The following is a 15,442-nucleotide window of genomic DNA, read 5'->3' as shown; positions in this document are numbered from 1 at the left end:
CAAATATCTTTTTTCTTTAGTACCTTTTGATTTGTAATTTTTCGTATTATTTCGAGCAAATAAAACGAGCCAGCAGTCTTAATTCAATTGATTAAAAGCTTTTAATAGCTTAAACTAAAAGATAAAAAACTTAGTTCTACTTGGGTATCGTTAGTTTACTTTGAGTATTTTATCGCCATTTTTGAATCAAAAATTAAAAAAAGTTGAAAATTTTCAATTTTTTTAAATTTTTCTTTTCGTTTTCTAGTAATTTTTCCACAAAACAAGTTTCAATTTGTTTGGTTTAGTATAAATAATGCATCATTAAGCCCAGTTTTTTTGTTCAGCTCGTTTTAGCATATCGAACCGAAAAAAAGCGACAATAAATTGGAAAAACTTTTTTTGAGACTATCGTCGGAACATTCCGTGCTACTTGCACAGTAGCCACCTATCCTTGTTCAATATTGGAGAGAGACTAATTTTCAAAAACTAGTCTTTTTTCAAAACAAAATTTGCAGTCTTAGTAAAATTAAAATAATCATTTTCTGATCTGAGGAATAGAGGAAATAATTTTTGGAACACCTTTTTGGTAATTGAGAAATTTGTCTCTGTAAGCAATTAAGACAATAGTTTTTGTCCGCGTAGAATTTGCAATCCTACAATTTGTTGATCTAGAATTCTCGACGGAGATTTGAAATCGTTTTTTGACAAGTTTTCAAAAATTTTGTCGACTACTGTTTTGGTTGACCAGTTCCTTTTCTGAGGTCTCCCAAAACAATATATTAAGACATTATTTTTTACGTTGAGCCAATAAGGTGATCGTGCAGGCTTACAATAGCTTGTTTCAGCCTATATTAAGCCATGATAACTTAAATTTTTTCAGGCAAGTTGGGAATCAAAAATCTTTTTTTCGTAGTTTTTCCAGCCATTTTTTTTAAAAATATGTTATCCAATTGGCCTATTCGATATTTTTTTGTTCAGATATTTTTATCACACCACACAGAAAAAACGACACTACTTTGAAAAAAATGTTCGTTTTTTAAAGATTATCGTCGGAACATTCTGTGCTACTGGCACAAAAACTGGCTATCATTGTTATATTTTTGTGCAATGTAGATATACATATTAAATCCATTAATAAATATAATAAAAGCGACTTGATCAAAATTCATTTTTTCCACTGAACGTTATTTGTTTTGAATATACAGTAAACTCAATGGCACCAAGTTATTGACCCCAATTGTTCTGTTACTTCACTTCATTCGGATAAGATTCAACTGGAATCTCTATATCATTTCGATTGTTTGGAATCGTGGCATTGTCTGTCCATGGTTTAAACACAAAACCTAATTTCGCCGGTGAGCCTTCCGGGTCATACGGCGGAACTAGTGGCTGGACACTTTTGTAGTCCCAATAGTCTAGTCGATCCAGAAGCATTGCTTTCACACTCTTGTAGTCCGGATTGTCGACTAAGTTGTAGTATTCGCATGGGTCATTTTCAATGTCGAATATACATTCATCTTGTCCAGTGCTTTCAGAGTGGCATTTGGTGTCGACGTTTGCAGGTATTTTTCCGCACCAGATTTGAGCTGGAGTGTTGTTTGGCTCGACGACGTCAAATGTGTCAGGTAACTCGCCGGGAGCTCTGAACCAGTGATCAAATCTAAATTTTTTAAAATACGTTTAAATTGAATTAGCCGTTGAATTAGAGGCAAAATTTCAAACCTTTCATCATTGACCAAGAAATTATAAAACCGTTTTGCAAGTTTTACAATGGAAAATGAAATTATCAATATCAGAAAAAAATCACCACAAGAATTGATTCAAATGGTTGGATCTGAAACAATGCAAATTTTTTCCTTTTTAGGTCGACCAAATTGATTTTCCGAGAGATCCCAGAACACTATTAAGACCCTACTGAATCAAATAAAACCTTGTTTGAGTGACAATTGGCTATTGGTTCTATTAGATAATCAACAGATAATCAAAGATAATCAAAGCTTACTAGTGAAATCAGTTTAAAACAAGTATTTTATATCCACAATACTCCTTGATAAAAATCACTGTAAAGTATTTAGAACTAATCAAGCATGATCCATTACTAAAACTTATGATAAACTGTTAAACTAAAACTATCTATAGTGTCAGCCAGAGAAGAAATAAATTAACTTAGAAAACAGTTGGTCTTTCTCTCCTCTAACCTAGCAAAAAAAAACAGATAATAAACTCAATTTTAAAAATTGATGGATGTTTTTCAATTTCAGGCACTAAATTGAGGCATAAAAAAGCAATCGAATCTGAAAACAAGAGCAATAAAAAAAGGATTATTACGACCATGAACTCAGTAAAAATCATCAATAAAAAATTCTGTTTTTGTAAGACATGTTTTAAGAATTTCTGATGATCATCAGTCATAAAACAACCTAAGACAATAACAACTAACAAGAGTAACTATATAAGAGCATAGCGACCATGATCTGATTTAAAATCATTTGTAAAAACTTTATTTGTTGCCTAAAATTTTGAGAAATTTAACAATTTTAATCTTTAAAACAATCTAAGGCGTTAAAATGTGGCCTCATCAAAAAGTTCAATCTGAAAACAAGAACAACATAAGTGAAAATTGGGACCAAAACTTTGCAAAATTTTAGCGAGTTCCTTTAAAGTACTAAACTGTTATTGAATTTCTCTTTTTCAGTATCTTTCAGTATAAATTCATCCTTCAGTTCATAAGGCAATGAACTGAAGGATGAGTTTATACTGAAAGATACTGAAAAAGAGAAATTCAATAACAGTTTAGTACTTTAAAGGAACTCGCTAAAATTTTGCAAAATTTTATTAAAACAGTGAATTGTGTTTTTTTTCAAAGTAGAAAACCATGCTTACTCAGAGTCATTGTTTTTAGGCGAACATATGGGAGAAAATTAGATAACTTTTTTGGATTATTTGGAGAAAAAAAAAGAAAAGATTGTTTCGCTATTTTAAGGGGAAAAACATATTTTCTTGTTATTAAATAAAGAAAATATATACATTAGCTCCAATCAGGGGTGGATCTAGGATTTTATCGAGAGGGGGGGGGGCGGAATTTCAAAAAAAAAATCTTAAAATTTTGTCGACCTTTTCGTCAACCAAATTGATTTTCTGAGCTCTCTTAAAGCACTACAAAGACCCTGTTTTGGCCAAAATGTGTGCGCTGCAGGCAGAATTTTGAAAAAACGGGCCAAAAATTGCGTTTTTTCGGCGCGCTCCACCAACCCCTGGCTCCAATATATTTGACACAAAAAGTATTTAAATGTATTTGTGCGATCATATAAGCTAATAATTTTGTCTTCGAACATAAAATTGCCATTTATTTGATTATGAACGGATAAATTTTAGTGTGGATAATGCAACAAAAAGTCAGGACAAGTATTTGTTGGTCTGATGGCGTCGAGTGTTTAGTTTTAGGAGTCTTTAGGAGATTTTTGGTCTTTTCAGGAGTTTTTTTTGTACAAAAATCTGAAAAGACCAAACTTTGTTACCAAAAATCTGCTTTTATCGAGTTTCAACATCTTAAGTCTTTAGATATCTATTTTTGAACCAGTCTATGTGATGATTTTGTTGATATATTGATTTGGGGAAACTAAGTTTCAAATATAACTACACTAGATTCAATTGAAATATTTTAAAACTAATTTAGATTTCATGTTTCACTTACTCTGCGTCCATCACGTCGTACGGGTTAAGCAAGTATTTGTACTTTCCAACTCTGATTGCTTTTGAGTTTTTGATAGGGTTGATGTTAACCAACACTTCCGTGCGAGGACACGTTTTGTTCACACCTGTCAGCACCGACCACATACTGTGACCATCAACGTCTCCGAGATCACTAACCGAACCCCCAGCTGCCTCGTACAGAGTCGGCAGCCAATCAGTGACGTGCATTAAATCAGTCGAAACGTTTCCGGCCCGATTTTTGAACATGGGACCAAAAACGAACGCGGAACCCCGGATACCACCCTCAAAGTAGTACCCTTTGCCGGATCTGAGAGGAAAGTTGCTTCCCATATTGTTTTCAAATCCATTCGGAGCTCCTCCGTTGTCAGTACTGAAAATGATTATTGTGTTGTTTAGCACTCCAACATTAGAGAGAGTTTCAGTGATGTTTCGCACGGCATTGTCCAGTTCTTGAACTACGCCAACATATTTACGACGAAGTGTGTTCCAAATATTCTAAAGCAGGCGAGTTCCTTTAGAAAAGCTTGAGGATCACTAAGATTTGGAAAGTAAAAATAATAATAATCATGATTTGGAAAGTTAAAATAAATAATAAAGACAGTTGGTTTCAGAGAGCGGTTCTAAATTTCCTGACTGTCTTTTATTATGATCAAATTAAATAACCGCGGAGACAAAAATTGGTAAAAACGATAGAATGGATTTAATATAGTTTTTAAATAAACTGCATGGTTGGAAGCTTATTGGAGTAAAAAAAAACAAAGCAGAATTAAAATGAGGTAAGCTAGAGGGGGGTTTTCTCACCGGATGCTGCATCTCAACTTCAATGGGTACTTGGATGGGGTCAACATCATTGCCACTATGCACATTTTGGAATGGCAGATAGAGAAAGAGAGGCTTCGAATTGAAGTCATGTCCTTTGATGACGTCATTTGCTCTATTCTGCATCACGTGGGTGCCGTACTTTCCAAAGTCACTGTTGATACTCGTCAGGTTTTCGCCCTCGTTGAAGTTCCAGTCCAAACCCCACCACTCGTTTGGATCCATTCCTTCAGGGGCTAAAAGTTTTAAGCATTGACGAAACAAATGAAACTGCGAAGCAATCGTGTTCGATTATAGCCCAGGTCGAGGTGCTCATTTTATGCTTCGAGTCTCAAAGCCGAGCACATAAGATCAGTCGAGACGGATTTTTGGGTCGAGCACAAGTTCGAAACATACCTCGAGCACGGTCGAAAAACACTCATTAATCCGATGGAAAAAAAACAGCTCAAAAATAATTCATCCCTACAAAACATTCAAAATGCGAATAATTTTAACAATTTCATTCTGAGTAAAGCATCATAAGATGTTACCCAATAAACATAAAATACAACGCTTAAATTTGGATAATTAATGTTGTTTGAACGTCAAAAATACCTGATCCTGGTCGAGTACGGTGGAAACATACCGATTTCGATCGAGAGGTCGAAACATAAAGTGAGCACCTTGACCCGGGAATGAAGAAGCCATGGTCGCTTTACTTTATTTGCATCGTAAAAACATATTTTTAATTAGTAAACTTAAAATAAAATACCCATTAGCCGCACTTTTAACGTTCGCGTTTCAATTGCATTCCAAAACTCAACTCGAATACGAGCCATGCTTGAATATGTGACTTTTTTGCCTTTTTAAACTTTGAGATTATTTCGACCAGAACATCGTCTTTTGATGCGGCTGTTGTGATTTTATTATTTATAGAATTCATTTACCTTTTATCTCTTCAACTGGTCGTTGTCATTTGACCTTTATACGTTCAATTTCTCTGACAGAGACACTGCTTTTTTATGTTTTATGAGATTATTTCACTCTTCACCTTCTGTTCTTTTATTGGTAAATAAGTAGAATTAGCTGTAACAATCAGTCGAACAGTATCGAGTCAAGTGTGAGAGGAATACCTCCCGTTTGGCAAAACCATGCGGTGGATCCACAAATTCCGTGGGATGAAGGGAACGATCTTTTCCACTTAGCGGTGATTGCGAAAGAAAATTGTCATATCCAAAACCTACTTAATAAGGTTTGAAAAAAACCCGAAACCCCCGTTTTCAAAAACCCGTCTCGCGCTTGGAAACGAAGAAAAAACATTTTTAGGATAGAAATTCACAAGATACAAAATCCGTCAAGTTTCATCGAAAAAGTTTAGAGAACAATTAGCCACTGTAAAAAAACGAAGATCAGATTCGAATAAAAACCAACAAGATAGAGCGTCTTTGGAACAAGCCCTAGACAAAATGGCGAAAAAGTGTGACTTATTCGGCGAAGAAAATGAGTGGATAAGGGCATCTTCATAAACAACATGAAAAATTCCTATATTCAGAGAAAATTTTTAACATATCGCACTCACAGAAGAAAGAAGAATCACCAACAACATGAAGATGACAAACAGTTTTAAAACCAAGGGAACCTGTGCATAAACCTTCTAATCATATTAATGTCAAAATGGAACCCTCTCTTAACATTGAACGAACAACAATTGAATAAAATGTAGCGGTAACTTCTCCAAAGGACATTTAGAAGTTCGACCGGTAAAAACTCAGCATATTGTAAAAACAAGGGTCATTTTAACAGTTTTTTTGAATTTAGTCGTACAACTAAAATGAAGTTAATACTCAAACTGTAGATGATACCGTTTTTAATTAATTTTCGGATCAATCGAATGTAATTAGCGACTGTCTTAAAACAGAATCTTGTGGCGTGATTAATGCGGGATCAAATTTGGACAGAGCGATAATAACGACTACTCTGTAGTAAATCCGGACAGAGCGATAATAACGACTACTCCATAGGAAATATAATTATAATTTTTGACGACGACGGAAAGGAACTTAAAAAACAGTTAAGTATCAGCCTCCGAAGGGAAAGTCAAGTAACATTGAATGGGCAAGTGGACTCAGCCACCTCGGTAAACTTCTCAAGACTAAAGTTCTTCATGAGTTGAAACCACGAAATTTTACTCGACATTACGAGGCCAAACTGTGCACTGGATAGGAGCACAATTTTGTGTCTGTATGTTCCTGGATTTAAGAGACAAGTCTTAAAATATGTTCCAAAATATAAGTGAATTCCACAAACAAAATTTCAGTGGATTCCGCATACATATACCTGTAACGTAATTTTTATCGGCACATTTGTTTTGTTGCGGGTTCCTCAACAAGCAAATATAGCTAGTTGTTCTGGATTCCGCAACTGTAAGTGGATTCCACAAAATGTGAGCGGAATCCGCAAATGTAAGTGGATTCCGCAAACTGTAAGTGGATTTCGAATTTTGATCAATACTGAACTTGCATATGAACAATTAAAAGCAGAGCAGGAATTCTTATCTCTAGCAATGCGGAATTGAAAAGCAAAGACTTAACCATTGTCAGCGGAATCCACGAACAAGTCTTGAAATATTGGTTACCTAAATCGGTGGATGTCATCTTTAATATTTTGGAAACACAACACCGAATAATTTCAATATTTAGAGTCAATTGAGTGTATGGAACACACAGCATATCGACAAATTAGGTCAGTATTTGGGAATCCATCGATCATAAATACTGGTCAGTATTTGGGATTGATGAAATCCCAAAAAAAGGAATAATGTGGAATAAATATGGAATATATCCCTTATTTGGAGTCATTAGGTTGAGAGTGATTAGAAACCCAACGCATAGCAAATCGTCAACTTAGTTCAGTATTTGGGATTCCATCGATCTCAAATACTCGTCAGTATTTGGGATTGATGAAATCCCAAAAAAAGGAATAATGTGGAATAAATATGGAATATATCCCTTATTTGGAGTCATTAGGTTGAGAGTGATTAGAAACCCAACGCATAGCAAATCGTCAACTTAGTTCAGTATTTGGGATTCCATCGATCTCAAATACTCGTCAGTATTTGGGATTGATGGAATCCCAAAAACTGAAACAATGTGGAATAAATATGGAATATATCCATTATTTGGAGTCATTAGGTTGAGATTGATTAGAAACCCAACGCATAGCAAATGGTCGAATTAGTTCAATTTTTGGGATTTCATTGATTCCAAATACTGGTCAGTAATTGGGATTCCATTAATCCCAAACACAGATCTATATTAGTAAATTTCTATTCTAAAAAATTTCTAATCTAGTGAAATCAAATCATGTTTTTAAAAGATATAAATTTAAAGGCTACTACACATATAATTATATGTAAAGGGAATCCGCAAACAAAATGCAGATTCCACTTACAATTTGCGGATTCCACTTAAAATTTGTGGATTCCACACTTTTTATCATTTGTTTGTGGATTCCACAAACTGTTCTGGATTCCGCAAATACAGTTGCGGATTCCGCAAATTGGCCTGTTTTTCGAGCGTTTCTGAGCGGTACAATGATTTAGGCACTTATTTGTGGAATCCAAAACAGCATAGAAGATCAAAAAAAAGTAGCAATGTTGCGGATTCCTCGACAAATCCAATTTTGGCCTGTTGCGGATTCCGCTCACAATGCAGAGAATGCACAGTTTGGCCTCGTAATGGAACAAATACCATGTCGAATCAAAAAATATTCTGCGGCTTCACCGATAACGTCATCAACCTTAGGGGCAAACTAGTGATCCCCATCTTTTAAAACGGGTGGTTTCATGATGAAGGCCACTTTTTTCTAATAGGTCACGAGAGGAACATGAGAGGAACATCTTTTTTGCCAAAAAAGAGAAAAGTAGTCTCTCGGAAAAATTTTTCTCACTTTCAGACCAAAACGACCAGAACTTCTTTATTGTTATTTCAGCCGGCAAAATAGACAGAGAAGTTGGATTAGTTTTCAAGACTTTTAACCAACTATTTCTTCGGAATGGAAAAACTAAGAACCAGATAGAAATTACATTCTTCATGATCCATTCAAACCAATCCAATTGAAAAGAAGACACGTACCCTTCTTTTTGAACTCAGTAAATTGTGAAAAAAATAGATTAAAATTTCAAGGACCCTTTAAAAATACAAAAACTTGTAACGAAGATGCATCAGTCCAATCGTTAATTAATTTGTCAACAAAAAAATATACAAGAACAAATTTCCAACACATAACATACATGAACCAGTCAATAAGGTAGCCGCACAAATCTTGAACGACACCGTGATTCCAAAAAAAACCAATTCCCTCTGAAAAATGTTTATGAATCAGATTACCCGTGACCCTCAAAACCCTCTCCGTCAAGGATCTCAATTCAGAGCCCATTTGAAGGTAACATGTATCGGAAAAAACATAAAAAGCACTACAAAAAACTGAATCCGAAAATTGTTAGCTCAAGTAAATCCACGGCCTGACTATTTGACGGAAAAACCATCAGGAAAATAGATATCGCTATACCAAAACTCAATTCGGCTCATATTCGATCTTCTAAAGGAAATATCTCATTCCCATTTTTTAGCAATAATACTGAAGTGAGTGCAAAGCGGACAAACCAGATGAAACTAGGTAATACCGAGGAGTTAAAGCTAATACCAGGCCCCAAAACCCGAAATGACATTGAGCTGGCTACTTCAGACAAGAACACCAGAAAGGCCTCGAATTAATGTCGAAATTCCACAAAACGACAACTCTTAACGCAAACTTCTTAGCTTGTGATGCTTCTTCCTTCGAATACTTCAGTCTTTAGTGACTGGGAATGGTTAGCCGAAGTTTTCTGATGTATAGAGTTGGCTAGTGAACGTTGTATTACAGAACACGCTAACGTGCTAGAATCCACAAAACCCCTTACTCATTCCAATTTCAGTTTTGATGGCGTAAAATCTGAGGATTTAGAAGAACACAACAGCATCCAAGAATTTCCCACTTCGGGTTGTCCTATTAGCATAATCACTGCATCGCCGAGATCCAACCAAATTGTGCCGTCAGAAATTGCACCCGAGGGCTCCAAACCATCGACTATTCAATTGGACGCTCTACCCCCGAGTGAATCTAACGATACCGCAGTAGACTATTCAGACGAGACCGCAACCGAACCATAGGCAATGATTTCTAACGGTATTGAAACGATATTACGTAGATCGAGTCGAAACGTAGGCCCATCAAAGTTTTGGTGTAAAAGGCTGCATATAGATATTTTAGATCAAAGGCCTCAAGCATCTTGATCCGCAGGAAACCCTGTTGAGCTGAAGTCCACTCTGACAACCGAGACATGAACAATCTCTGGCAACACAAATCCTCCGGATGAAAAGGACACGAATTTTGACGACATCCTCTACATATTTTCAACATACATTCTCTCTCTTTTTTTTTCAAGCAATCAAACGTTTAGAGTGATGATCGATGACTTTGATGACTTAGTAGATATGGATAGCCAATTGTTCAACACAGAACTTGAGAAATTTAATCTCGGAGGGCGCAAAACTGAAAACTATGACTCAAAAGATTTTCCTCATTTAACTTAACTTGAATCATTAACCACATCTATGCTCTTTATTGCTATTTTCATTTCTAAGTTTATTTCTATTTTCATATCAGAAAATTACTTGTCATGTCAGCTCTAGTTTCAGCTCATTATCATAATTAGTTTCACTGTGTAAACATTTATACTCAACTCTCCTAAACGTACCAACAATGCTAAATTTATAGTGCAAATATTTTATAGTGCAAAAAATTATAGTGCAAATAGTTTTCACAAAAAATTACCAATTCAGTTTTTCTGACGGGAGAAAAGGAGCAGTTACTTTGTTAATAGCAATTAGTACGCCACAAATTTTCTTGTTGAGAGGAAGGTTGTGAATTCATTATTTTTATGAATTCATTTATTTTGAATTAACTGGTCTTTGTCATTTGACCTTGATACATTCAATCTCTCCGACGAAGAAAGTGCTCGCTCACTTTTTAGTGTTGTAACTTTGAGAATAACCCCCTCTGTTTGATTCTTTTAATTGTAAATTATTAGATTTAGCTGTAACAAAGGATAACATTTTCTCATTTTTTCCTCATCAGGGGCAGGATGCAGTTCAAAAATTTGACGCATAAACTCTTACGCTCTCGTGTTCTGTGGTCGAAATAGTCGGTGTAGCCATTGTAGTATCCTAAGAACGTCTTGAATCCTCTGTAAGTTGGAGTGTAACTAAAATTGAAAACATTTGACTCCTGTTATAACGCTTTCCTTATAACGCTTTCCGGACCCTTTCCTTCCCTCAGGGATTCGAGCCCTTGCCGACCCAAAGGGTCCCACCTTTGAACTAATTTCAGACATCCAATTTTGGCTGAAGGACTCTAAAATTTTTCTAAAGGCGCCTTGGGTGCCAATATATACTTAACTTAAGGGGAGAGCGCGCGCCGAAAAAAACGTAACTTTTCTAAAGTTTGCCTGCGGCGCAGACATTATGGTCGAAAACAGTACTGTTACAGTACTGCGCCAGCGTCAATTTATCTCTGATCAGAGATAAATCAGCAATAAAAAACGGCACTGTTACAGAGATAAATCTGCACTGAAACAGCACTGAAAATAGCAAAAATAGCACTAAAAAGCAAGAGAAGTTCTGAAAAATCTCAAAAACAGCGCTAAAAAATTGCAAAGACAGCAATGAAAGAATGAGTTAAAAATATTTACCGTTTTTTTTAAACAAAAATCACCCTTTCCAGGCAAATTTAGTTGCTCACGCCTTCTGACTATCAAAGTTTAGTCATATCTATTTTATTTCGCAGAAAAAACTGTGTTTTAGGCGGTTTTCAGCTGATTTTAGCTGGGGGGGGGGGGGTGAATTAGGAAGGCTTTTTTATCTTTTTTTTTCGATTCTAACGGCACATAACAAAACTTAGAAATCAATTCGAAAATTTGATTAAAAAACGCAGTGCTGTTCCAGGACAAAAACAGTGATGTAAAAACAACAGTAATGTAACAGTACTATTCCAGTACTTTTTCTTGTTTCACTGGGTTTTTCCTGGAACAGTACTGAAACAAATACATCACTGGTTTTACTCTGAAACAGTACTGATTACTACTGACAAAGCAATCCGGGATATAGACACGCGATAAAGAAGTTCGATTTTTAGTTTTCAACCGATGGGATGAACTAAGATATTTTCTTAGTGTTTTTAGCGTTCTATTTTTAGCGTTCTACTTGTGAGTCATGGCTGAATTTTTGACAAGCGATGAATGAATTTTTTAAAAAAGATTTAGCCGGAAGATAGCGTCAACTTTTTCCCCTTGACTGTTGCTGAAATACTTTCACATTTTCTGTTAATTAAACACCCTCTTGTAAATATTCCAATAATCAATAGAAAAAAAAAGCGTTTCGGCCTTTTCAGTTTAATAAATATTGTAGTCTATCAAAACTGTAGGAAAAAAACTTCTGAAAATTTTAAAAATGTTCTGATGAAAAAAGGTGACAATTTCAGATCCTTTCATGAAAATGCTTTGCTAAAACGATGCGTTTCAAGAAGATCTCCCTTCAAAACGAGCTATTACGAGCAGAAACGAGCTATTATATTTTGAGATTTTTAGAAAACTGTCGAACGACCAGGGGTGGATCTATGGTTCTATGATCTATGTTCGAGGGGGAGGGGCGGATTTTCAAAATTTTTTGAAAATTTTGTCGATCCTCTCATTAAGATAATTCAAAATGATTTTCTGGGCTCTCTCAAATCTAAAAAAAACCCAATTTTGACCAATTTTTTTGCAACCCGCTGTCAAGTTTTAAAAAAAACAGTCCAAAAAAGACGCCTTTGACCAAAAAATTCGCGCTTCCCCTCACAGTTACTATAAAAAGGGTGATCAATTAAAAACGGAGGTCGCAAAATAATACCAAAGGGTATTAAGTACTTTGTTTTGCATCATTTTTGGCCTAAAATTGATGCCTTGCCCTCCGGTAACGAACTAGGATCTTGAATGAGCTGCAAGTAACAATCTCAATATTGTCAACTTGGAGCACTGATCACTTCATTGTGTATCAAAACCGCCATCGCCGACTGATGTAATCAAATTATGACTCGACTAAAATGGTTCATTGAGACTCAATTTTGAGCTTGTTAGTCGAACTTTTTGATTGACAACCAAATCGATTACTTTAAATGAGCAAGAATTTTGTGTCCCGCAAAATGCAGCCTACTTTTTATTGAACATTCCAAGATGCCACTTTCCAACCATGTGGCTCTCATATCCCAACTCATTCAAATACTCTGGCATGAACTTAAAGTTCAGGGGCACGCCCAGGCGTTGTCCGGCCTCAATCAGGAAGTACTGCATTCCGGTGCGGATGGGGTATCGTCCTGTCAACAAAGCCGCGCGGCTGGGCGAGCAGAGTTGCTGAAGGTTTGACCTTTTCAACTTTAACTTTATTTTTTTTTATTCCAATGAAACAATGTTTGGCACTGTTAACATGTTAATAACTCTGAACATATTCTGTTGCCATGATTTACATAATTACACATATATTGAGTTATTAAACAAATTTTGCGCCCAAATAAGAAAATCAAAATAATTAAAAAAACAATTTTATGAAATTCGCGGAAGTGGAAAAGATGCCTGCAGGTAATAGTTGTTGAGGATGACCCCCTCTTTAGCCATATTGTCCAAAGTGGGGGTCTTGACTTGGGTGCTTCCATGGAACCCGACGTCGTTCCAACCGTAGTCATCCGCAAGCATGAAAACTATATTTGGTTTCGATTTTGTAGATCCGGTTATTGAAAAATATAAACAAAAGAAGTTACTCAACAAAAGAAATTTCGTTTGAAAATGCATTTTGTATTGAAAGTTTTTAATTTCAAAAATAGAATGATTTTGGTTTCTGTAAATATTTACATCCTTGCATCTGTTAGTTTGTAACTATGCCAAATTTAAATGTGCAGAACCGGGATACGACAAACCAAAAAACCCAGTTAATGTGTCTGTGTCGGGCCAACTGGCTCAAAAAACTAAATAAAATGTAGAACGTTTCTTCCTTTGTTGGATCAAATTTATTTTTCAAAACGAGCAATTCTTTTGTCAAGTGACTCAACAAATTTTGTGAGTTTTTAAAGTGCAGCATGTTTAATTTTTGGACTGTGAATCTCATTCTCTTGCAAGATGAATAGCCTTAAAAATGTCCCTATCTTTAGCGGGTCTCATTTTTTGGTGTATTAGAAAAAATTGGCTTTGATGTTAGTTTTTCAAAGCTAACTGATAGAAGCATATGAAAGTTTGTCTTTTGTTACGAGTTGACGTCCCGGGCTGAGGTGTTCGACTCATGATTCGACCGACACGGTCGAATGGAGCCCAGATTTTAACGTCGTACCAAAGATTAAAATCAATATTAAATTGCCTTATGAAAATATCTGATTGGTTACTTGACCGAAATGCAGTAAAGAATGAATAAATAATAAACATATTTAAAAACCCTTTTTAAAATTAACGATAAGGTTCCCTGTTGTTGTCTCAATTGTTGATGTTTTAAAGCGGCGAATTAATGTAATTTTCTTCTCAACTATCAATTTCAATGGAGATACTACTTGTGTCTATTACTTTTATAAAGTAAGAGTTGACATTTACCACGCTGTCTGAAGAGCACAAGTTCAAGCCGGCTTTGATTTTTGAACTTTTTTGGGGTTTTAAATTTAGTTTTAGCGTTCATATTGATTCTGGGTCTATAACTAGGCTCTGGGTTTTTAACTTGGTTCTGGGTAATTGAATTAGTTTTGGGTTTTTAGTTGTCAACGGTTCCAAATTTCATTTAAAATAAATGAGTTTTTTTCAGTTCAAACTCAATTGCCGAGCACGAACTGATTATGCTTGTCAATGTATAACTTTGAATTAATTTGCGTAAAAGCCATGGCACTCTGCTGTCAAGCTTACATCGTTTAACTCATCTGCGTAAAAACTATCGCAGCTTACTCCCTCTGGTATAAAAAGTGAAAAAGCTGAAAGAATAAGTTCACATAATACATTAGAAAAGATTCATTTTCCGTACTCGTTACAACAAATCATCAGATGAAAACGACAAGAGATATTTAATCGCACACTTAAAAGTCTATTGAACAGAAAAGACATTTAATCACACTTAAAAGTAGTCACACTTAAAATTCTATTGCCAAGAAAAGACATTTAGTCACACTTAAAAGTCGTCAAAAAACCGAAGAGTTTATCCCATGTGAGTATGTCCGGAAGCAGCGGTGAAACTGAACTTTTGATTGCGAGATCGAGCGATGAACAGCGAAGCGACAGGGCCAGTAAAAGCAAGTTGGACCACCCCCACCCTCACCCGCCCCCGATGACCAAAGAGGGGGACCATTGCCACACGGACCTGAATGTGAGTAAGACCAAGTCGAATGCAGTGAGGAACAAGCTGATGCTCGCTAGTTCTCTGGTGCTGGTGTTTATGGTGTGCGAGCTTGTGGGGGGTTTCTTGGCAAACAGTCTGGCCATCATGACAGACGCCTTCCATCTGCTGTCTGACTTCGCTGGCTTCTGCATCAGTCTATTTGCCATCTGGTTCGCCAGCCGACCTGCCACTAAAAACATGTCTTTTGGATACTACCGCGCAGAAGTGCTGTGTGCGGTGATGAGTATGTTGTTGATTCAAGTCCTCACAGGCGTGCTTGTTTACATGGCCGTTTTGAGAGTGATCAACAGAGACTACGAAATAGACGCAGATGTCATGCTGGTAACAGCCGGTTGTGGGCTGGCTGTTAACATAGTGCTCGGAGTGGTTCTTTACCAGGCGGACATACCACATGACCACGGGGGTTTCGGACATAGCAGTCATGGGCACAGCCATAGTCTCAGTCATAACAA

General features: G+C 36.1%; 2 protein-coding genes across 2 annotated transcripts; one reads left to right on the top strand and one right to left on the bottom strand.

Annotated features, from left to right (window-relative positions):
- Positions 1-1,227: 1,227 nt before the first annotated feature.
- Positions 1,228-13,414, bottom strand: LOC134839991 (arylsulfatase B-like). Its single transcript, XM_063855620.1, has 6 exons — positions 13,199-13,414; positions 12,783-12,979; positions 10,713-10,798; positions 4,498-4,751; positions 3,677-4,191; positions 1,228-1,624 (listed from the first exon to the last, which is right to left on the bottom strand). Exons 1-6 carry the CDS (start codon positions 13,412-13,414, stop codon positions 1,228-1,230), a joined length of 1,665 nt encoding a protein of 554 aa, XP_063711690.1.
- A 1,151-nt stretch (positions 13,415-14,565) lies between these two features.
- Positions 14,566-15,440, top strand: LOC134839990 (proton-coupled zinc antiporter SLC30A2-like; the record flags this gene model as incomplete). The annotated part of the gene is made up of 1 exon (XM_063855619.1): positions 14,566-15,440. A coding segment is annotated over exon 1 (636 nt), but the record flags the coding sequence as incomplete, so codon positions are not given.
- Positions 15,441-15,442: the final 2 nt, after the last annotated feature.

The sequence above is a fragment of the Symsagittifera roscoffensis genome, chromosome 2, assembly GCF_963678635.1.
Source record: "Symsagittifera roscoffensis chromosome 2, txSymRosc1.1, whole genome shotgun sequence".
Taxonomy (NCBI): Eukaryota; Metazoa; Xenacoelomorpha; order Acoela; family Convolutidae; genus Symsagittifera; species Symsagittifera roscoffensis.
Note: the sequence above shows the minus strand (reverse complement) of the source record. Positions and strands in the feature narration are given on the sequence as shown.